Source organism: Pristis pectinata, chromosome 30 (genome assembly GCF_009764475.1).
Source record: "Pristis pectinata isolate sPriPec2 chromosome 30, sPriPec2.1.pri, whole genome shotgun sequence".
NCBI classification, from domain to species: domain Eukaryota; kingdom Metazoa; phylum Chordata; class Chondrichthyes; order Rhinopristiformes; family Pristidae; genus Pristis; species Pristis pectinata.
Genome location: NC_067434.1, coordinates 24,708,500 through 24,734,169, shown reverse-complemented (window position 1 = coordinate 24,734,169; position 25,670 = coordinate 24,708,500). Strand labels below are relative to the sequence as shown.

Here is a 25,670-nt window from a genome sequence, read left to right as displayed (position 1 = left end):
AAAGGAACCAAAAGCTAGAGGACATAGGTTTAAGGTGAGACGGGAAAGATTTAGAAAGGACCTGAGGGGCAACTTCTTCACACAGAGGGTGCTGAGTATATGGAACGAGCTGCCAGAGACAGTAGTTGAGGCAGGTACAATAATGACATTTAAGAGACATTTGGACAGGGACATGGAAAGGTTTAGAGGGATACGGGCCAAACAAGGGCAAATGGGACTAGCTTAGGTGGGCACCTTGGTCGGTATGCAAGAGTTGGGCCAAAGTGCCTGTTTCCATGCTGTATTACTCTATGACTCTGTACTGTATCTACAAAATACGCTGTAGTTATTCTCCCAGGCTACTCTGACAGCATCTCCCCAGATACCAACCACTCCCACCAAGAAGGACAAAGGCAGCAAGTACATGGGAACACCACCGCCTGCAGGTTTGCCTACAAGTCCCGTCTGTCCTCACCATCCTCTGTCATTGCTGGGTCTGAGCCCCGGAACTCACTACCCAACCACACTGTGGGATCACCTTCACCAGAAGGACTGCAATGGATCAAGGAGGGAACTCACTGCCACCTTCTCAGGGGCAACAAAGGACAGCCAAATCCAGATCCCAGAAAATGAATAAATAAATCAATAAACTTCAAGGGATATGCAGTTAGTGCAAGAAAGTGGTGCTGATGTAAAGGATCAGCCATGATCTTGTTGAAGTGCCAAGCAAGTTCGAGGGGCCACATGGACTACTTGCTTCTATTTCTTCTGTCCTCACGGTCTTGTCCCGAGGGTGAAAACATGGGCTGGGTTTGATGTTTAATCTGGAAGGTTAGCCCCTCCCTCAAAACTGCATGGATGGGGTTAGATGAGATTTTACATCCAAGTATAGGACATAACTCTTCTGCTTCAAAATTAACTGAACTACAGCTGAAACCCCTCCAGGTTCAGGAACAGTGACTTCCCTTCAACCATTCGGTTCTTGAACCAACCGGCACAACCCTAATCACTACCTCAGTACAGCAACACTATCACCATTTTGCTCTACGACAGACTTTGTTTTTTGTTCAAATTGTGTTCTTTCTTGTAAAAATTGTGTATAGTTTATGTTTAGTTTGTGTTTTTCTTGTGAACATTGTGTATCTGATGCTATGTGCCTGTGATGCTGCTAAGTTTTTCAATGCACCTGTGCATACACGTACTTGTGCACATGACAATAAACTCAGCTTCAACTTCGAACTACTTGAAAGCCGATATTGTCATTTTAAGGTCTGACTTTCTTCACAACACAAATAGTGCTTTATTACTCTCCAGTGATCCATATAATCATACTAAACCAAGTAAACTGAGCTACTGGATATATCTGAGAGAAAATACATGCCATATCTTGTAATGGAAACACCCATTAACATACCAATCCAACAGGAACCATCTAAAATGACTTCCCTGTGTTATGTACTGAATTCACTTGCAGTCATCAGTTCACTTTTCTACTTACTGAGTCAACTGTTGATAGCAGGTGAATTGTTTGCAGCAACTGCCACCCCTCATTGCTTCCTTCTTCTTGCTTCCTTTGGAGAAACGTCTCAATAGCGAAGCGTGCTTCGTCTGTCATCAGAACATAATAAATTCACTTTTTTTCAGAACTTTAATTACATTAATATCTTCTACATTTGGTATGCTTTGTAATCAGACTTTCACCTTATAATACTGGAAGGGGGGACTTTATGAATTTCCCTGTGTTAACATGGAAGCTCAAACAAACTAATCAACGCTAATTAAGTCACCATTGATGACTTACAATCCTTAAAACTCTAAACATGATTCAGGAGCCCATATCTGCCCAGACGAGGATTAACCTTGCTTCAATTTATACACAGTGGTCATTTACTTTACGTTAGATGTTGATTGAAAGACAAAATGAATCAGTTTGTGCTAATGTAAGACCTAGGTAGACTTCTGAAAAAGCTATCAATTGCCAAATAAACCCTGCATGTCCATAGTTTACTTATTAAGCCTCATTTTAATGATACCATAGATCTATTCTTAAAACATAAATTAACAATTTCTGGGGCAGGTTTGTTCCTGATGCAGCCAGGATTAGCCTGTAATACTCTTCAATACTTGGTGAAGGGTAGGGGGGAAAATCAAACAGTGCCCCAAAACTGAAATGTACCACATCTTTCATGTTGCCTTCGGTCTCATGTCTGAGAAACTACTTTTTCCTCCAGAAAGTTTCAATAATTGACATTTTGTAATGACAATACAATAACAATCAATGAAAATGGATTCTGGTGCTGGGATTGATTCTGGTGTTGTTGTGCTAAGGCGTCTAATATGCTGAGATGTCAACAGGAGCAACCAATCTAGAGAGGCTGATGAATGACCCTGAACCGTACTCAACGTTAATTCTCCATTCTGGTTTTTGGAGCCAACATTTCAGTTGTCACTGCTGTCAGAGAGGAAGTTCCACAGTCAAGACAGATAAGTCATGTGCCAACTGGTCACATATCATGAGATGTAATATCCCAGCAGAAATTGCACCAATCCTAACGACAATATTAACAACAATAGTGCACTCAATGGATCGTTTAAGGGAAAGTTATAACTAACTAACTTGATTGAATTCTTTGAGGAGGTAGCAAGAATGGTGACTGAGGGCAGAGCAGTTGATGTAATCTATGTGGATCTTAGAAAGGCTTTTGACAGGTTCCATATGCTTGCTGGTCAAATAAGTAAAAGCACATGGGAGTGAGTGGTGAACTGGATCCAAATCTGGCTCAGTGAAAGCAAGCAGCAAGTAATGGTTGACAGGTGCGTTTGTGACTGGAAGGCCATTACCACTGGACTCAGTACTCAGTCACTTGTTTTTCAAAATATACATTAATAATTTAAATCTAAATGTAGGGATATGATAAAGAGGTTTGAAGATGATACAAAAAATGAACTGTATGGCTGACAGTGCAGAGGAAAGCTTTAGACTGCGGGAAGCTATGGGCCATCTGTTCTCTTTAGCAGAAAAATAGCAATAGAACTTAATCTGGAGATGTGTAAGATAATACATTTGGGAGGTGCCACAAAGCAAGGGAAAATACAATGAATGGGAGGATATTGAGTGATGTGGAGGAATAGAGGGATCATGGAGTTCACAAACTCAGATCCTTAACAATGGAAAGACAATTCTATAAAGTGGTTAAAAGGTATCAGGGATAACAAAACTCCCACCACATTTATAAGGTATCTGGAGGTGCAGTTGAAGAGCCTGCAGGGCTATGGACCTAATGCTGGAAGTGAGGATTGGGCTGAAGAGTTCATTTTTGACTAGCACAGATATGAGGGACTGAATGGCCTCTTTCCATGCCATAATATTTTTATGATCCTCTCATTCATGCAGTGTATTTATTGCAATAAAATGTCCCAAGCCACTTCACAAGAGCAATTATCATTTTATACCATGACATGAAAAATTATATTCAGAGAGGAGTCCTAAAGTTTGGTCAAAGAGGAAAGTTTTGAGGATCATCTTTGAAAGAATAGAGGAAGAAATATTGAGATGTTTCGAAAGGGAATTCCAGCGTTTTAGGCTGAGATAACTGAAAGCTCACTTGCTACAACTTAACCCATGGTTGAACAAAGCATGTTTAAAACTGTCCCTGGCAAAAATTTCACGGGAATAATCCATGAATCAGCAATAATTTAAACATTTGCAAATGTATTAATCATATTTGTTACCTCCTTGTTTGTCAGCAAGTTTCTGTTTGAGTGTTTGCACCATCACTCGAGACGCTTCGATGGAGAACGGCAAAATGCTCGGGAACCTCATCATCCAATTATTTGAGACATTGTCAAAAATCTACAATAGCAAATAACATGAAAAGGATTATGTAACATCTTAAGTGAGTGGGTTGAGAGCAATCTCTGTACATCGGTGGGTTCCTGAAGACAGACAATTTGAACTCAGTATGTTAGATAACTGTGTTCCTCTCTCCACAGCTATTAACATTTCAGATCCAAAGCAACATCAATGACCTGAAACATTCAGCGTTCTTGTCATAGTCACAGAGCAATACAGTACGGATAACGGCCCTTTGGCCCAACCAGTCCATGCCAACCACAGTGCCCACCCAGCTAGTCCCAATTTCCTGCGTTCAGCGCATATCTCTCTAAACCCCGCCCCTCCATGTACCTATCCAGTGCTTCTTAAATGATACTGTTGTACCTGCCTCACCCACTTCCTCTGGCAGCTCGTTCCATACACTCACCACCCTCTGCATGAAAAAGTTGCCTCTCAGGTCCCTTTTAAATATTTCCCCTTTCACCCTATGGCCCCTAGTTTTGGACTCCCCTACCCTGGGGAAAAGACTGTTACCATCCACCTTATCTATGCCTCTCATGATTTTATAAACATCTATAAGGTCGCCCCTCATTTTCCTACGCTCCAAGGAATAAAGACCCAGCCTGTCCAACCTCTCCCTATAACTCAGGCCCTCAAGTCCTGGCAACATCCTTGTAAATCTTTTCTGCACTCTTTCCAGTTTAACGTCTTTCTTATAACAGTTCTTATAAACTGTACACAGTGCTCTAAATGCAGCCTCACCAACAACTTATACAACCACAACGTAATGTCCCAACTCCTATACTCAGTGACCTGACTGATGAAGGCCAGCGTTTTAAACACCTTTTTCACCAGTCTGTCTACTTGTGATGTTGCTTTCAATGAGCTATGTACTTGTACTCCTAGGTCCCTCTGTTCCATTACACTCCCCAGTCCCCTACTATTCATAGTATTAGTCCTACGCCAGTTTGACTTTCCAAAAAGCATCACCTTACACTTATCTGTATTGAAATCCATTTGCCACTCCTCGGCCCACTTCCCAAACTGATCAAGATCCCCCTGTGATCTACGATAATCTTCTTCACTATCAACAACACCTCCTAATTTTGTGCCATCTGCAAGCTTACTGACCAAGCCTTGTGCATTCGTATCCAAATCATTCATATAAGTAACAAATAACAAGGGTCCCAACACCAACCCCTGTGGGACACCACTAGTCATCGACCTCCATTCTGAGAAACAACCTTCAACTACCACCCTCTGCTTCCTAGCTCCGAGCCAATTTTGAATCCACCTAACCAGCTCTCCCTGGATTCCATGGGATCTAACCTTCCAGACCAGCCCACCATGCAGGACCTTGTCGAAGGCCTTGCTAAAGTCCATATAGACAACGTCCACTACCCTACCCTCATCTACCTTTTTGGTTACCTCATCAAAAAACTCTAAAAGATTTATCAAGCACAACTTTCCGCACACAAAGCCATGCTGAGTCGTCCAAATCAGACTCTGTCTATCCAAATGCTGGTAGATCCTGTCCCTCAGATTTCTCTCCAGTAACTTCCCCACTACTGATGTCAGGCTGACCAGCCTGTAGTTCCCTGACTTGTCCTTGCTGCCTTTCCTAAACAACGGAACAGCATTAGCCACCTTCCAGTCTTTGGGAACATCACCACCGGCTCGTGATGAAGCAAAAATCTCCACAAGGGCCTCCGCAATTTCTCCTCTAGCCTCCCACAAAATCCTGGGATGCACTCGGTCAGGCCCTGGGGATTTATCCATCTTAATATGCTGTAAGGCTGCAATTACCTCTTCCCTGGTAATATGAACGTCTCCACAAATGCCAGTTAATTGCTGAATATTTCCAGCATTTTCCAACTATATTTCAGATTTTATCAGCATTTCTCTCTCAAAAAGATGAAGCAGTTAAAATTAATTATGTGTATAACATTGCTGAGTATTGTGGTGCACGCTTTAGAAGGTGTGACAAGTTCAATGCAACCCCCATGGCAGAAGGGTCAGTAACTTGAGGCACAGTTTCAAGGGAACTGGCAAAACAATCAGAGATAAAATCAGAAATTTTTTCTTACAAAAGCAAAAACAAAATCCTGAGGGTTCTAGATATCAACGAAAGATGTCATCAAAGAATCTTACATATTTCTACAGATGTACGGTGGAGAGCATTCTGACTGGTTGCATCACAGCCTGGTATGGAGGCTCCAATGCACAGCATCGCAAGAGGCTGCAGAGGGTTATAGACTTAGCCAGCTTCATCATGGGCACAACCCTCCCCACCATTGAGGACATCTTCAAGACACAGTGTCTCAAGAAGGCGGCATCTATCATTAAGGACCTTCACCATCCAGGACATGCCCTCTTGTCATTAGTCCCATCAGGGAGGAAGTACAGGAGCCTGGAGATCCAAACTCAACGATTCAGGGACAACTTCTTCCCCTGCGCTGTCAGATTTCTGAACGATCCATGACCCCATGAACACTACCTCATTATTTCTTTTTTTTTTGCACTATTTATTTATTTTTGTAATTTTTTTAGATTTTTATGTCTTTGTTGTTTTGCGGCAGCAGTATAATGCAAATTTCACATCATACGTCAGCGATAACAAATCTGATTCTGATTCTGATTTTGATTCTAAAATAAAAACTGAAACTGCTGGAAATGTTCAGTGGGACAAGCAGCATCTGTGGAGAGAGAAAATAATAAATAATTCATGTCAATTGCACAGCCATCCCCATCACTGACAGCATCTGCAGGAGGTGCTGCCTTATGAAGGTGCCATCTACCATCAAGGATCCCCACCATGAAGGTCATGTCATCTTCTCGCTGCTACCATCAGGTAGGGGGTACAGAAGCCCAAAGTCCCACACCACCGGCTTCAGGAACAGCTACTTTCCTGCAACCATCAGGTTCCTGAACCGCCCTGCACAAGCCTAACCCTACCTCAGCAACGGAACACTACCGACCACCTCTTGCACTACCACGGACTTGTCTTCAATTGTGTCCTTTTTTTGCACTAAGGTCTTGTTTTTGCACACTTTTTTTCTCTCTTCACTATCTTGTGTAACTTATGTATAATTTATGTATAACTTACATCCTTTGTGATGTCTGTACCTACGTGCCTGTGATGCTGCAGCAAGCAAATTTTTCATTGTACCTGTACCTCACCGTACTTGTGCACATGACAATAACTCAACCTGACAACTCTTCTCATGAGTTCTAATGAAAGGTCATTAACCCAAAACGTAAATATGTTCCTTGCTCGTGGACTTGATTCATATTTTTTTTCCACAAGTACTACAAATTGTTGTGATCTATGAAGTTCTGCCCACAAGGTGGTGTAAGCAGATTCAACTGTAACCTTCAAAAATTAAGTGGGTGAGTCCTGGACAGAACAATTTTACAGAACTCTGGGTAATGGGTGGATGGGGCTAATTTGAGAATTCTTTCAAAGGACCACATAATCACAATGGGCAAAATGTCTTCCTTCTGTCCTGTATTATTCTATGATGTTAAGGTGTCTCAGGGGATAAACACATTTTGTTGGATCTGGTAAAAGAGCTAAAGCTATCAAGCCATCAACTCTGGCAACTCCAATCCTCTCGAGTGATCAGCGATCCAACGGAAAGAGTGCAACCCCACAAGTAAATGGCCCACACACTGATACCTGGGAATTCATCCTCAGTCATTTGCACCAAACCCAGTGACTGCTGTTTCACACCTGTTTCTGACATTCAGTTCTATTGGTCAAATGAGCCAACTTTCAAAGTGAAGAACAGCACAAAACTGTGACAGTATTGTGTGTTTATTGCATGAAATTGAGGGTGGATTTCTCTCTGTGGGTACTAGGTCAGCCACAAGCCCACGAGCAAGCTTTAAAACTTCTGGTGCCATCTTAGGTGCAACAGGGCACAGATGAATAAAGTACAGTTGTTTACTTCTCCCAGTTATACTGTAACAGCTTTGTAATGTTATCTTCTTCCTGACTTCAGCTGTGGCTCATAATCATTCATAATGGGATTCTACGTATATCAGCATTACAAAGTGTTCTAAGACCTTGGCAGTAGTTAATTCAATGGAAGCTTGGGAATAATGACACCACAGACATTACATAAAACAGTACAGCACAGGAACAGGCCCTTTGGCCCATGATGTCTGTGCTGAACACAATGCCAAATTAACCTAAATCTCTTCTGCTTGCACATGATCCATATCCCTCCATTCCCGGCACATTCATGTGTCTGTCTAAAAGCCTCTTAAATGCCACAATCCTATCTGCCTCCATCACTACCCCTGGCAGCCCGTTCCAGGCATCCATCACTCTCTGTGTAAAAAACTTTCCCCTTCTCATCTTAAATACATGTCCTCTAGTATCTGACAATTCTACCCTGGGAAAAAGATTGTCTACCTTAGTTACGCCTTTCATAATTTTATGAACTTCTATCAGGAAATAAATTTGTTATCATCTATCAAGGTTTGTGATTCACTGATGGTCAGAACTGACCACTTCAAAAATAGAATCAAGACAAGTAAGATTAATTACCCACATTTATCAGAATGTATGGAGAGTAAGGGAAAGGACACCAGATGTGTTTTCAAAGCCCAATCTTACTATTTAAATCTAGATGATGGGTTAACCTTCATTCTTGTTGCTATTACAGGATCTGAGTTTATCCTTTGATACCAATTCATGATCCTTCTCTGTAAAGATTGTCCTTTATGATGCTGTTTTGCTGTCATTTTAAAAACATTTATTTCAAGGGAAGCAACATTGCAGTATTAACAGTGGTCATTTGACAGATAGGGCGATCTGTCAAACTCAGGCTCATTTCTTATCATCCCACATAGTTGGGATGTGAGAGCAATTCAACTAGTCCCACTTTCCCCTGTCACTCTCTCGCCACAGCCCTGCAATTAGAACATAGAACAGTACAGCACAGAACAGGCCCTTCGGCCCACAATGTTGTGCCGACATATCTAATCCCTCCTGCCTACAGAATGCCCCTATCCCTCCATTTTCCTCTCATTGATGTGCCCATCCAAGCCTCTCTTAAAAGCCCCCAATGACTTGGCCTCCACCACCCTATCAGGCAACGCATTCCAGGCATCCACCACTCTCAAAGGCATCCACCACTCTCTTTGCTTTTACAATCTTTGCTTTAAATTCTTTGCTTTTAAATACTTATCCAGCTCCCTTTTCGAAAGCCATAATTTGATTTACCTCCATTCCTACCCTTGGCTGTGCATTCCAGACCCTAACCACTGGCTGCATGAAAAAGATTTTCCTCACAGCACTCTTAGTTCTTTAACCAATCTCCTTCACTTTATGTGTCCTAGTTCTTGACCCTTCCCCCATTAGGAAAAGATTTTCTCCATCTAGGCTGCCTACACCCTTCATAGTTTTGAATACCTCCATCAGATCCCCACGCAATCTGCTCTGTACCAAGGACTATATTCCTTTTTCTCTCTCTCTCAAATTGCACTAGTGTTGTTATGTTTATTTTGTTGTTTATCTTTACGCACGTGTAAGTTATGAATAATTTATGTTAATTTAAGTTTATGTTAACTTATGTGTGTAATGTACTGTGCTGCTACTGCAAAAAGCTCATTTTCATGGCCTTTATACCCTGTGTACGTATGCCTCTAACAATAAACTTGAATTTGAAAGTGTCCAATGTACCCAGCTCTAAGTCATCAGTAAAGATTATGAAAAGAAGTTGCCCTTGAACTGACCCCTGGGGAATTCCTCGGTTCACTTCTTGTGACTGCATTCTTTCTTGTTACTTAGTCAATTCATCTCTTTGGCTTCCCCCATGAGATAAGTCTACGATGCTGCACTTTACCAAGCACCTTTCAGAAGTGCACCTATACTACATTAACTACATTTCCTTATTGACACACTTTGTTACTTCATCAAAAAGCTCCAGCATATTAATTAGACATAACTTATCTTTAAAAATATCCATGCTAGCATTTTCTAATCAATCCACACTTATTCAAGTGATTACTAATTCTGTTCCTGTTACTATTTCTAAACTTTCCAAGCTAAAATTAGTCCCTGATTGCTGGGTGTATCCCCACACCTTTCTTTGCAAAAGGGCTGTAACATTTGTACTTCTCACTTGCCTTCCATCAGTAACCTGGGATGCATTCTGTCTGAACCCTGTGACTTATCCCCTTCAAGTACTGCTACCTTTCTAGCACCTTCTCTTGATCACAACCTACCTCATTATGACCTTGCACCTTATTGTCTACCTGCACTGCACTTTCTCTTTAGCTGTGACACTTTACTCTGTATTCTGTGTTGTTTTCCCTTGTACTACCTCAATGCACTGTGTAATAAATTGATCTGTATGGATGGTGTGCAAGACAAGTTTTTCACTGTACCTCAGTACATGTGACAATAATAAACCAATTCCAATTTCATCCAGACACACAGCTACATTTTCCTGTCATCAGATTCCAACAGCATCTTCTTTCGTGGTGAGGACTGATGAAAGTACCACATTCATGCCCCCTGCTCTACAGATCTCAGACGGGCATCATCTCTCCTCTTATAAACCTTTCCCTAATCACATTCCAACCAAATATCTGTAAATTCTGGTTGTGTCTGCCACCGGTCTTTTTTAATGCCCTCTCACGTTATTTCCCTTCTGAACCTGGTTCTCACTTGTGTTACTAACTTGGTTTTAACTTCCTTCCCTTCTACCTTATGGGAATCTAACTAGACGGAGCTGAAACAGTCCTGTCTGCCAGCCTTCGATTTTAGTTTAGACCAGCCCAGATCTGTTCTCCTACTCCAATTGACTACCCCAACCTTGGTATGGTCTATATCCTTTTCCATAGCTGTTCTAGATTCTCATGACATTGTGATCACTGTTTCCTACAAGGTCCCTCATTGATAATTTTTCCACTTGACCTGGAGCATTTACCAGAACAAAGTCCATTAATGCTGTCTTATTTATTGGGCTGGATCAAACTGATCAAAACAGTTCTCCTTAACACACTTCAGAAACTATTCCTCCCTTACGTTATTGCTATCCCAATTCTCCAATATAACCACCCAATGCCTTTTGCACACGTCTGCATCCTTCCAGCTGAAAGGCACAAAAATCCTCTTGAGACTAAGACCAGCATTTGGATAACAAACCTGGGACCTCAACATCGCTGAAAATAAAACAAAACCTGGAGATGCTGGAAATCTGAAATATAAAGAGAATGCTGGAATTACTCACCAGGTCAGGCTGCATCTGTGGGAAGGGAAAAAGAATTAATGCTTCAGGTCAAAGACCATTCTGATGAAGGGTCTTTCACTTGAAACGTTAACTCTGTTTCTCTTCCCACAGCTGTGCCTGACCTGCTGAGTACTTCCAGCATTTTCTGCTTTTATTTCACCTCAATACCCTCGCCACAGGTTGGGAATAATGATCCATCATGAAAATCCTTAACGATCCTGTTTGATCTTGTTATGTTGCGGTTGTACAACTTGTTGGTGAGGCCGCACTTGGAGTACTGTGGAGTTTTGGTCACCCTGTTATAGGAAAGAGGTGGTAAAACTGGAAAGAGTGCAGAGAAGATTTACGAGGGTGTTGCCAGGACTAGAGGGCCTGAGTTATAGGGAGCGGTTGGCCAGGCTGTGTCTTTATTCCTTGGAACATAGGAGAATGAGGGGTGATCTTGTAGAAGTGTTTAAGATTATGAGAGGCATAGATAAGGTGGACGGTAACAGTCTTTTCCCCAGGGTAGGGGAGTCCAAAACTAGGGGGCACAGGTTTAGGGTGAGAGGGGAAAGATTTATTAAAAGGGACCTGAGGAGCAACTTTTTCACACAGAGGGTGGTGAGTATATTGGAACGAGCTGCCAGAGGAAGTGGTTGAGGCAGGTACAATAGTGTCATTTAAGAAGCACTTGGATAGGCATGAATGGAGGAAATTGGGACTAGCTGGGTGGGCACCATGGTCGGCATGGACTGGTTGGGCTGAAGGGCCTGTATCTGTGCTGCATTGCTCTATACCTCCGTCTACACTTCCCGCTGCCTCAGGAAAGCAGCCATCATAATCAAGAACCCCTCCCACGGTCATTCTCTCTTCTTCACCCCCCCCCCCTTCATTGTGCAGAAGATACAAAAGCTTGAGAACACATAACACCAGGCTCAAAGATAGCTTCTATCCCACTGTTATCAAACTCTTGAATGGACCTCTTGTACAATGATGATGAACTCTTGATCTCTCAATCTACCTTGCCATGGCCCTTGCAACTTAATTGCCTACCTACACTGCACTTTCTCTGTAACTGTAACACTATTCTGCATTCTGGTATTGCTTTTTCCTGTGTAATACCTTGATGTACTTATGTTTGTGATGATCTGTCTGGATGGCACGCAAAACAAAGTTTTTCACTGTATCTTGGTACATGTGACAATAGTAAACCAATGACCATGATCTTGAACCTGGTGGATTATTTATTTTCCGGACAAGAATTTTAAAAGTTCCCTCATGAATGAGTTTAGATGACAAATCTAGGGTCTGCTGGATTATAAAGATCTGTAATTTAACACCTTGGATTCTCTGAGGAAATCAGACAATATATTTCATAATTAACAAAAACAATGGAAATCTCAGCACATAAGGTAAATGTCTGTACAGTGAAAAATGAAGGTTGCAATTCAATGTCCTTTCAGAATTCACTGACCTGGAAGATTAACTCAGTTACTCTCCCAACAAATGCTCATTAGTCTTTTGTCAATTCATATCCCAACACCTGGTGCATTTTGTATTTGTATCTTGTAATTGGACTCTGCCCAATACATCATGGGCACAACCCTCCCCACCATCGGTAGTATCTACAGGAGGCACTGCCCCTAGAAGGCAACATCCATCGTCAAAGATCCCCACCATCCAGGCCATGCCATCTTCTCGGAGTTACCATTGGGCAGGAGGTACAGGAACCTGAAGTCCCACACCACCAGGTTCAAGAACAGCTACTTCCCTTCAACCATTTGGTTCCTGAACCAAATGGCACAACCCTTTTGTGCCATTTAGCACTACAGTTTAGCAATACTATGACCACTTTGATCATTTTGCACTAAATGGACTTTGTTTTTTTGTTCTATTTGTGTTCTTTCTTGTAAAAATTGTGTATAATTTATGTTTAATTTATGATTTTCTTGTGAATGCTGCTTATCTGATGCTCTGTGCCTGTGATGCTGCTGCAAGTAAGTTTTTCATTGGACCTGTGCACACATAGACTCGTGCATATGACAATAAACATGACTTTGACTTTGACCATATATAATTTTTGTGTGCAGAAATCTACATGCATTTGGAACTGGTTGAGTTTCATCAGAAATGTGCAAATACAAGACATTTTCACGATATTTCATTTTTCTCCTCAAAACTGTCTTCTTGTTTTAATCCTAAATCCAAACCAAGTGGTGATACCAGGTGGGTGTACAGAAAGAGATCACAGAAGGCCAAAAGCAGGTACCTGGAGGAAGAGAGAGATGAGGCTGCTCCATGACTTCTGTTTCTCTTCCTGTGTAAGAAATGGGAGCGAGTGCAGGTAATCATAGATTTGCCTTTCCAGAATCTCCAAATCCGTGGCTTTGGTATCCATTTGCTCCTTGGTTTCCAGCTGCTGCTTCAGTCTTTCCATATCTCTCTCCGTCTGCTGTAACAAAGAAAGGGGCTTGTCAGGTGATTGGTTAAAATGAAAACAAGAGTAATTATTCTAAGTTGAGAAAGGTAGAAAGGAAAACAGGAAAAGCAAAAATATGAGAACAAAATGGGAGTCAACATGAAAGTGAACCCACAAGTCTTCTATAAGTGGGCAAATGTAAAGATAAGATAAGATAAGATATCTTTATTAGTCACATGTACATCGAAACACACAGTGAAATACATCTTTTGCGTAGAATGTTCTGAGGGCAGCCCGCAAGTGTCACCACGCTTCCGGTGCCAAAATAGCATGCCCACAACTTCCTAACTTGTATGTCTTTGGAAAGTGGGAGGAAACCGGAGCACCCAGAGGAAACCCACACAGACACGGGGAGAACATACAAACTCCTTACAGACAGTGGCCGAAATTGAACCCGGGTCACTGGCGCTGTAAAGCATTATGCTAACCGCTACACTACTGTGCCTGCCAACATTAAGCTGACATTAAGAGAAGGGGTAGAACCAAACTGAGACCAAAAAGGTAATCTATACATGGAGCCAGAAAGCAAAGTACTTATCAAATACTAAGAAAGACAATGTTACTGGTATCTCAACAGGAGAGAGAGGTAACGAATGAAGTGAAGGAGATATCAGAAAGGTTAACTATCCTTAAAGTAAAGTCACCTGATCCAATGGGTAGCTGAGGGAAACACAAGAGACTGCAGATGATGGAATCTGGAGCAAAAAACAAACTGCTGCAGGAACTCAGCGGGTCAAGCAGCATCTGTGGAGGCAGAGGAATAGCCGACATTTCGAATCTAGACCCTGCATCAGGACAAGTTTGCCATTATCTCCCAATTCTCCCAAGATACAAGGAAGATGGTAGAAGAATAGAAAATAACAAATGTTCAAAACTGGTGTAAAGGACATGAAAGGCAACTACAGCCCACTCAATGGAAATTTAATTGTGGGGAAGCTTTTAAAAACACAGAAAACTTTAAAAGGCCCTTGGAGAAGTGAGTTGATGAAAGAAAGTCAGCATGGACTTCTTAAATGCAAATCACATGTGACCAATCTGACTGAATTTTTGAGGTAATGGAAAGAATTGATAAAGGGAGTAAGAACATAAGAATTTGGAACAGAAGCGGAGATTATTGTCAATATTTTTGGAAGATTCTTGATAAAGTCCTTGATGGTTCACAAAACAGAGATCTGTGGAATAAAGGGGTCAGTGACAGCAGGGAATGGAAATTCTCTGAAGGTGAGTAAGCAGAGAGTTGTAGTAAATTATTGACTCAAGGATGGCAAACAATGAGAAGAATATTATCACGCTGCAAAGAACACAGACAGACTGGCAGTATGAGCAGACAAGTGGCAGATAAAACCTAAAAAGTAGAAGTGTAAAGTGATTCATCTCGGCAGAAGGGACAGCCAGACATTAATGCTTCAATGGCACAGTGTAAAAGAGTGTGCAAGAAGAGAGGGAAGTAAGTTTAATTTGCATAAATTATTGAAATGGCCATGGCTTTTTGAAAGAGAGAAATCGTAAAGATTACTATTTCTATAGCAAGATCCTGGGCTTCATAAATAGAAACTCAGTGTACGAAAGCCTGGAGGTTATGTTGAATCTGTATAAAACATTGGTTAGGCCAGAAATGGAATGTTGTATCCTCCTGAGCACTTTAGGGGGCAATGGATCTAATTAATTGGTAATTGGTTTATTATTGTCACATGCACCGAAGTACAGTGAAAAGCTTTGTTTTGCATGCCATCCAGACAGAACATACTATACATAAGTACATTGAATTAGTACAAAAGGAAAAACAATAAAAGAATGCAGAATATAGTGTTACAGTTGCAGAGAAAGTGCAGTGCAGGTAGACAAATAAGGTACAAGGGCCACGACAAGGTAGACTGAGAGATCAAGAGTTCATCTTTATCGTACAAGAGGTCCTATTTCCCGCACTCCATTTAAATGCATCGGGACCCCACTTTCTGCACTCATTTTAAACACACCAGAACTCTTTCTTCCTGCACTCCCTATAAACCCACCAGGACCCCATTTGCCACACTCCCTTTAAACCCACCAGACCCTGTTTCCTGCATACAGTACCCTGCTCCTTTAAACTCAACAGAGGCCTGTTTCCAACTCCCTTTAACTTTACTAGATTCACTGGAAAATTTATTATGCTACCATGTAGCATCAAAGAAAGTGAATTAAAAGTACATTGGGGTATTAATAGGTAATATCCAACGGGCTGAAAAATCTGCTAGTCCAGCACCACCAAAGTCACAATGCTACCGGATTATTGGGGTTTTCCCCTGGATGGAATACAAGGTTAAAAATGTGAGATTATCTACTTCAGTGGAAAAACTCAAAATGCTGAGTGTTTTTCAAATGGTGAGCGATTGGGGAGTGTTAATATTCAAAGGAACCTGAGTGTTCTAGTACAGAAGTCAATGAAAGCAAATGTACAGGTAGGATAGGCATTTAGGAAGGCAAATGATATGTCAGTCTTTATAGCTCGATGCTTTGAGTTTAAAGATGTCCCACTACAATTAGTTAGAGCCTTTGTGAGTCTGCATCTTGAATGTTGTGTGCAGTTTTGGTCTCTTTACCTAAAGAAGAATTTACTTGATGCAGAGGGAGTGCAGCAAAATAAGATTCACCAAACTGATTGCTGGGATGGTGGGCCTGTTAGGTGAGGAGGGATTATAGAGGATAAGCTAACTCCCAGAGTTCAGAAGAACAAGAAATGATGTCAACGATACACAGAAAATTCTTAGAGGACATTCTTAGAAAACTTACAGGGCAAGTTTTTTTTTACACAGAGAGTGGTGGGTGCCTGGACTGCACTGCCAGTGGTAGTGGTAGAAGCAGATACGATAGTGGTGTTTAAGAGGCTTTGAGAAAGGCTCATGAATGTGCAGGGAATGGAGGGATGTGAATCACGTGCAGGCAGAAGAGATTTAGTTTAATTCAGCATCGTGTTCAGTGCAGACATCATGGGCTGAAGGACCTGTTCCTGTGCTGTACTGTTCTATGTTCTATGACTTCACTGGGTAGGCATGGGAGGGTGGTTGCCTTCATGGTGGAGACCGGAACTTGGAGTCACGTTCTCAAAATAAGATGCAAGATGTTTAGCATTGAAGTGAAGGGAAATGTCTTCACTGGAATGGCGGGTGGTCTTTGGACTTCTTTACCCTCGAGGACCATGAAGGTCAGTCATTGCCTTTCTCACAGAGATTAATAGATTTTGGATATCAAAGGTTTATGGGGAGAGTGCAGGAAAATCCCTATTCTACCTGTACGTTTGCTTTCATTGACTTCTGTACTAGAACATGATCAGATAGGCTTCAGGGACTGAGTGGCCTCCTGCTATAAGTGGATGCTCACCAATGATAGCCATTCAAATCAGATCCTTTCGATTTTTCACTTCATGAATTCAGTGTTTCGTTTTCTGTTGGCTGTTTCTGTACAACTTTAACCAACTGATTCTTGCGCCCTCAACATCATTTTCCTGCAGGTTAACAAGCTGTTTGACCCATAACTTGGCAATAGCGAGCCTGGTGGGAAACCACATCCTTTCAGTGCTGTGGGGAAAGGAGGCAGTGACGGGCTCATCTCCAGATGTTCACCAACTTACACAGTGAAGCCACACATTGAGAAATAGGAACCACCTCCTGTGCTCCCTGAACTCATCTAACCAGAAGTCGGCAGTCAGCTGTAACAAGTTCAACAGCACCGAGCTTTAGTGCATTCACTTATAAGGAGCTTGTCCCTCATCATTCAACCCAAGCCTAGGGACTTGCACTTTTTTCCACACTTAACCCAAATCCAACACATATAATCGTATCCCATCAGCTTCATTTGGGGAGGCTAACAGAAGGGCATTTCATTCAATTATAAAATTCACTTTCTGGACAGTGGCTGTCTAGTTTAGTGACAGATTCTTCCAACACACGGTATGGGAACCTGTTAAAGAGTTACACAAGCAAGAGCAGTAACAGAACTTACTTGACTACTGCTCAAGGTAGATTCAAATTTCACTGGAGTGCGGCGTTACATACGTAGTCCTCTCCAAACCAGCAGCTTCATCTCTCCTTCAAATCACAAAACTTACAATGTAATCCATGTCGAAACACGAGAACACTTGTCTTGTTCAGCAACAGATCTTCAACCAGTGAACAGACACTCGAGTCATGTGGCTTATTTCCTGATAAAAGGAGAAGTGAATTAAATGTGGGCTGTCCTCCCCCAGTAAATCAGAGAACTTTGCAGAAGCCGTTTGAGCAAAATGTAATCTAATTGTGCACTCCCCATTCTACCATCTAGGTATAACGACAGGCAGTATTGGAAATTTCAGCTGTATGGCAGGAGTTAGCAATAAACAGAGAGCACATGGATTTAAGGTCAGAGACTCATACAGCACAGAAACAGGTCCATGTTCATCAATGTGTCTTCCTGAGCCAGTCCCATTTGCCTGCGTTTGGCCCATGTCCCACTCAACCTTTCCTATCCATGTACCTGTCCAAATGTCTTTTAAACATTGTCATTGTACCTGCCTCTACCACTTCCCCTGGCAGCTCGTTCTGTATACCCACCATCATTTAAGAGAATTGAAAACCAATCCAGCGGTATGGCTCGAGGATGGGGTTTAGATATGAGAAGTTTTTAAAACACAAAGTGGGTTGCTGCAATCTGGAATGCATTACCTGAAACCAGCTGTCCAAAGTGGAACTAGAAACAAAGCAACTTGCAACACTGTGGGACAAGAGCGAGGAACTGGGCCAAAGTGAGCTGTTCTTTCTAAAAAGCCCTGGCACAATGGGACAAATAGACCCTTCTGCAGGACATAATTCTTCTGAGTAATCCAGTTTTATCGGAGGGTGACACCTTTCACTTAATGCTGAAAGACCCCAACAACCATTCAAGTTCAGAAAGCGATTTTGTGCCCAGGCAAAACAGCATCATCACAGAACACAGTAGAGTACAGCACAGGAACAGGCCCTTCAGCCCACAATGTCTGTGCCAAAAACGATGCCAAATTAAACTAAATCTCTTCTGCCTGTCCATGATCCATATCCCTCCATTCCCAGCATATTCATGTATCTGTCTAAAAACCTCTTAAATGCCGCTATCGTATCTGCTTCTGCCACAACCATTAGCAGCCCATTCCAGGCACCTATCATTCTCTGTGTAAAAAACTTACCTCACACGTCTCTCGTAAACTTTCCCCCTCTCACCTTAAGTGCATGCCCTCTAGTATTTGACATTTCTACCCTGGGGTAAAGATTCTGACTGTCTATTCTATCTCTGCCTCTCATAATTTTATGAACTTCTGTCAGGTTTTCCCCCAGCCTCCGACGCTCCAGAGAAAACAACCCAAGTTTGTTCAACCTCTCATTATCACTTCTAATCCAGGCAGCATCCAGTTAAACCTCTCCTGTACCCTTTCCAAACCCTCCACATCCTTCTTGTAATAGGGCAACCAGAACAGCACACAATATACCAAATGCGGCCTAACCAAGGTTTGGCTGCAGCATGACTTCCTTACACTTTTCCTCGATGCTCTGACCAATGAAGGCAAGCATGCCATAACACTTCTTTATCACCCTATCTAATTGCATGGCCACTTACAGCGAGCTATGGACTTGGACCCCAAGATCCCTCTGTACACCAGAGTCATAGAGTCTTACAGCACAGAAACAGGCCCTTTGACCTATTCACATCCATGTTGACCTTTTTGTCCATCTACACTAATCTCATTTGCCCGCATTAGGACCGTATCCTCCTATGCTTTGCATATTCAAGTGTCTGTCTAAATGCCTCTTAAATGTAGTGATTGCTTCTGATTCCAACACCTCCTCTGGCAGTGAGTTCCAGATATCAACTACCCTCTGTGGAAAAACCTTTCCCCTCAGATCCCCTTTTAAACTTCTGCCTCTCATTATTCCCTCTTATTTTTAACACCCACACCATGGGAGAAAGATTCTGATTATCTACCCTTTTTATATCCCACAATTTTATATACCTCTGTCAGTTCAGTCCTCAGCCTTTGCTCCAGGGAAAAATCTATCCAATCTCTCCTCACAACCAAAATCTTCCAGTCTAGGCAACATCGTGGTGAATCTCCTCTGCACAATGGAGTTATAATGCAGAAAACAGTACAGCAATACTGAAGTGCCTGACTTTCCCATTTAATTTTAGTGGTGGAGAGGAGAAGTGAACTGTGGACCAGTGCAAAAATGCCAGTCAGTCATGAGAATAGGTGGAGAGGAGAAACAAAAGATAATCCAGAAAGTCTCATGAGAAACACATTTCTCAATTACAGTTTCAGTTTCACTGCAGCAACATTTGCCTTTCAACAGGAATGTTTATATTTTTCCCAAGGTGGCTGAGCTAATGGAAGCCAAGAACGAGCAGTATCTTGTGGTATTACCAATTTTAGGCAGGCTTCCTGTGGAATTTTTATGCTCCATAGCACTATGTTCCTGGTGCCCGAGCCATGTCAACAGTAACGTAATGCCAAAACTTCATCTCCAGAAATAACGTTAGTTCAAGAAACAAACCCATCTCAACTGCATTCAATGACAAAGTGCTACACATCTCTCTGCCAAACAAACCTTAATTAGACCTATCCACACTGGGATTCCAGTCACCACACCCTCAGATGGTTTCAGCAGGTACACCCTCAAAAACTGTGGCCAGGATACTAGAAAAAAGCTCGCAAAAAAAAAACGTGGCTCCACGTTCATCTGGTCGGAAGTGAATAAAAGCTTTGCCAAAGTCAAGGCGCTCATAGAGGACACTCACACACTTGCAGACAGGTCCTTGGAAACTTTGCACAAACCCTTGGCCTCCTGTTTGCTCTGTTTCAGAAACCTGTGCAGATTCCTCCAGTTCCCCCAGGAGAACTCTGCTACCTTATCCCAATATTGAAGCGTGCACTCTTCTTTCCAGCATTCCCCAGTGACAGATCACTCATTGTATTGCAGGGGCTACTTCCGGAGGCCAAAGTTGTGAGGAAAGGTGGTACTAACACAGGGAATTTGAACTCTAATGCCTGGAGTACTGATAACAGAGCAGTGTTACATGAGAGAGACTACGTGCTGTTTTGAACTTCAAGGCGACAATTACAATGAACTGCAGATCCTCAAACAATCCAAGGGAGATAGAGGAGCAAACAAGCACGTACATTTCTGACAAATACAGAAGCACTTGGGCAGTAATAGTGAGAAGCAATAGTGGAGGATTTCAATTTCCTTTTATAATAATGGGGATACAGTCAGTGTAAAACATATGGAGGGCAGAGAATTCCAAAAGTGCATTCAGGAGAATTCATTGGCCAGGATGTAGCAAGCCCATTAAGAGGTGGGAGGGACAATTCTACATCTATTTTAGGAAATAACCTAGCCAGGTGGAAGGAGTATCAGTGGGGACAGGTTGTTCAGAGGCATCATACTTCATTTGGATTTAGCATGGTATAGGAAAAGAGAGAGACAAAATAATAGTAAAAGTTCTAAACTGGGTCGAGACCAGTTTTACTAGAGTCAAAGAGTCATAGAGTCATAGAAAACAGGCCCTTTGGATCAACTCATCCATGCCAATCAAGTTGCCTAACTGAGCTAGTTCCATTTGCCTACATTTTGCCCGTATCCCCCTAAACCTTTCCTATCCATGTACCTGTCCATATATCTTTTAAATGTCATAACTGTACCTGTCTCTACCACTTCCTCTCACAGTTCACTCCATAAATGGACCACCCCTGTGTGTGAAATATTTACGCCTTAAGTCCCTTTTAAATCTTGCCCCTCTCACTTTAAACCTATGGTTTCGGACTCCTCTACCCTGGGGAAAACAGTCCCAGCCTATCCAGCATCTCCTTATAACTAAAACCCACCAGTCCCAGTAACGTCCTCATAAATCTTTTTTTTACCCTTGCCAGCTTAATGACTGGAAGTAATTTAGCAAAAGTGGACTGGAAACAGCTACTTGAAGGTCATTCAGTCCTGGAGTAATGGGAGGCATTGGAGAAGAAAGAGAATGTTTAAAGGACTCAGGGTAAATGTTCCATGACAAAGAACATGTGTGGGCTGTCCACTCTAGAGCAACCTGGATGACAAGATTCAGAGGTGCAAAGATAAGCCAGAAAAGAAAAGGTAATGTCAGACACTAAATGTAAAATGTGTCCAAGTGGGTTCCAAACTACTGACAAAATATATTGCTAAGTATACAAACTGGTGAGTGGGAAACAGGAGTTCAAACAACTATGACTAGTTTATTTAAAGCAACTTTTCAGATTAAGTAATTGTACAAAATACACATGATCAAGTACATCACAAATGATTTCATATTTATATATACCACAACTGAGGGCTCATTGCTACAAAAATAGAATATAGAAAGTGTAGGGATGACATTAAAAGTGGAATCAGGAAACCAAAGAATGGGCCTGAAAAATTACTTTCAACTTAAATCTACAGTGTTTTTCAATTACATAAAGAGCAAATGGGTAATGAAGGAAACTGTAGGGCCTACAGAAAGCAAGAAGATAACTTACGTGTGGAGGTGGAGGATGTCATAATAATAAATATTCTAAATAAATACTTTGTGATCATCTTTGCAAAAGTAGACAATGGTGCTGATGGTGTAGTTAAGTTGGAAGAGTGCAAAATCAACAGACAAGATCTGCAAATGCTAGAAATGTAAAATAAAACAGAAAATGCAAGAAGTACCCAACAGGTCATGCAGTATCTGAGAAAGTATGAGCATTCAGTAAATAAATCATCAGGCCCAAATGAGATATATCACAGTACTTGAGCATCAGAAATCAAAAAAGCTGCAGGTGCTGAAACTGCTGGAAAAAATCAGCAGGTCAGGCAGCATCTGTGGAGAGAAACAAAATTAATGTTTCACATCATCATCAGTTCTGACACTTCATCAGCTTCTCTTTCCACAGATATTGCCTGGCCTACTGAGTGCAAATTAATCTTGTTCCTCAGAATTTTTCCAGTAAGTTCCCTGCCACTGATGTTAGCCTCACTGTCCTTGAAATGTAGTTCCTTGATCAAGGGTTTGGACTTCTGTTATGATTTTGATGCTGATGATTATGGAGAAATGGGTGGTTATTGGCTTTAAGCCTTATTTTAGTGAATTATTATAGAACATAGAACAGTACAGCACAGGAACAGGCCCTTCGGCCCACAATATTGTGCCAAACTAATTAAACTAGTAATTAAATACCTAACTAGACAAATCCCTTCCCCCTACATAATGTCCATATCCCTCCATATCTGTCAAGTCAAAATAAATCATTGTTTCTGATATGATGATGTTATCTCCAATATGTGTGCTGACGAAGACCTGGCAAAGTACTTGAAGCACTACTTGAAGGGCCAAGGTCTTTAAGAAACTAACTGATCAACAATTTGCTTTATTTTGCATACAAACACGCAAATTGACTTGCTGCAGATGATTGAGCTATGTAGGGTCACAGGAGTCTTCACTCGATAACTTCGAGGAACTATGACCTGCAGGGCTATAGAGTTGGGGTTGGAATTAGGTTGGGGATCTCTTTTTTGACCATCAGAGAGATGATGGGCCAAATGGCCTCCTTCAGCATTGAGCACTTTTTATGACACAGGGAGAATAACACTGCGAGAAACCACTTGCATTATTGCTCTATGGTCAAGGAATCATTTAGAAAAATGTGCACCAATTTACATCTGCCATACAGTCTATCAACTACTCCACCTCGCCCTAAGTTTCACTTCTGTTTCCCGGATCTGTTTTTGCAACCATCACCTTATTTTGAAAACAACATGTAGGAGGAACTAGAGACCTCTGTTCCTTTTAAAATCCCCCATGGACCCAATCAATTCGCAACAGAGATTGCTCAAAGTCATTGCAACTGAAGAGTTTCTATATCACCAGGCAATTCTTTTAAATGTCGCTGACTTGATTTCACAGAAAAGGCAGGCTGAGAGATTACAAGTAACTCGGTGGCATGAGCCCTGCCAGGCAGCCCAGCCAATTGGAACCCAAACTAAGCAAGTCATAGTATTTAATGACGCAGTACTCAGGAGTTCAGCTTTCACCTGGGCTTTCAGAACTGCTTATATTTTTAGGGGTTTCAACGTATCACCTAATGTCTTCAACACCATTTGAAAAATGGCAGATGTTTAATACCTGACAGAGGGACACACAAGAGACTGCAGATACTGGAATCTGGAGCAACAAACAATCTGCTGGAGGAACTCAGTGGGTCAAACAGAATCTGTAGCAAGGAAAGGAATTGTCAATGTTTCAGGTCAAAACTCTGAATCAAGACAGATGCCTCATTGATGCTTTTGGTATTGGTATTGGTATATTATTGTCACTTGTACCAAGGTACAGTGAAAAACTTGTCTTGCATACCTTTCGTACAGATCAATTCATTACACAGTGCAGATACATCGAGTTAGCACAGAGCACATTGAGGTAGTACAGGTAAAAGCAATAACAGAATACAGAGTAAAGTGTCACAGCTACAGGGAAGTGCATTGCAGGTAGACAATAAGGTGCAAGGTCATAACAAGGTAGATTATGAGGTCAAGAGTCCATCATATACCTTCAACTTAAGAGAAAATTACAACAACATTCCAATCAGTATACGAAAGAAAGCCTTGTGTTTATATAACATTTTTGATCAGTTGAGATGAAGAAAGTGGGATCATAAACACTGCCATGGCCTTGTTGACTTGCTGGGCTAAATAACCAGTTTCCATGCTTCAAGTAGTTTATGGGTCAGATCTTACTAGGAAATGCAGGGAGTTCTGTGCAACGATTTACCATTTCTAACAAAGTTCCATCACCACTTTTTCTATAATTAATAAACATAAATGTTAAAAGGAGAATGTGACAGGTGTACTTCTTAATGTCTCTTATTTTACTTCTGAGTTAGGAGGACAAATGGTATGTTAGTCTTCGTCTGATTACAGACAAAGTTCGATTACAGCTGTAGGGAAGTCTTATTACCATTGTACAGGTCATGGTGAGACTGCACCTGCAGTATTGTGTACAGTTTTGTTCTTCTTACTCAAGAAGGGATGTTGTTGGTATAGAGGAAGTGCAAGTAAGATTTACCAGACTGGTTACAAGGATGGTGAGTTTGTCGATATGAGAAGAGATTGAGCAGACTGGAACTGTATGCTTAGAGATTAGAAGAGAGAACTTGAACTTATGACATTCTTGATAGGCTAGATGCAGGGAGGATGTTTCCCCTGATTGCAAAGTCTAGGACCAGCTAAAACAATAAGAATAAAGAGTAAGCTGTTGAGCACAGCAATGAAGAGAAATTTCTTCACTCAGAATGTGGAGAATCTTTGGTAGAGGATCAGCCACAATGTTAATGAATGGCAGAGAAGGCTCAAAGGGCCAGATGTCCTCCTGCTCTTAGTCCTCACATTCTTATGTATCTGTGACCATAGATTAATCTTCAAATCCCAGAGTTATCCCAAAATCTGAGTAACCCTACTGGAAGGTCATTAAAATCTGCCTTAACTTCCTTTACAAAATCACAGAACGTTACAGCACAGAAGGAGGCCACTTGGCCCATGTTTTCAGTGCTGATTCTATTTAAGAGCAATCCAGCTAGTCCCATTCCTATACCCTCTCCCCATACCCTTCAGATAATCCTCCACATGTTAGTGCATCCCTCAGCACATATTCCTGGACTTTGAAATGTGCCAGTCTGCAACATTTGGTCATAAGCAGGTTTTGGGCAGACCAGACTAGATGCAGAGAGGGGGTTTCCCCTGGCTGTGGAGAATAGGACCAGAGGCCACGGTTTGAGAGTGAAGGATAGGCTGTTTAAGCTAGAGATGAGGAGAAATACAAAATAGGCTTGGTGGAAGGAGTCAGAGGGTGGTTGTGGAGAGCTGTTTTTCAGATTGGAGGCCTCTGACTGGTGGAGTGCCGCAGGGATCACTGCTGGTTACCCTGTTAGTTGTTACATATATTAGCAATTTGGATGAGAATGCAGGTGGCATGGTTAATAAGTTTACTGATGACACCAAAATTGGTGGCATGGTGGACAGTGAAGAAGGTTGTCTAAGGTTACAACAGAATCTAGATCAACTGAGAAAGTGGGCCAAGGAGTGGCAGATGTGTGGAGTGATACATTTTGGGAAGTTCAAATAGGACA

The 25,670-nt window shown here is 41.7% G+C and overlaps 1 protein-coding gene across 1 annotated transcript in view; it reads right to left on the bottom strand.

Moving 5' to 3' along the window:
* The window catches only part of wdfy4 (WDFY family member 4), a 238,659-nt gene that overhangs the window by 211,932 nt on the left and 1,057 nt on the right, over positions 1–25,670 (bottom strand). Inside the window, 4 exon segments of the mRNA XM_052041363.1 lie at positions 1,478–1,587; positions 3,712–3,832; positions 13,313–13,495; positions 17,501–17,699. Of these exon segments, the coding sequence (XP_051897323.1) occupies positions 1,478–1,587; positions 3,712–3,832; positions 13,313–13,480 (399 nt within the window). The 5' untranslated portion in view covers positions 13,481–13,495; positions 17,501–17,699.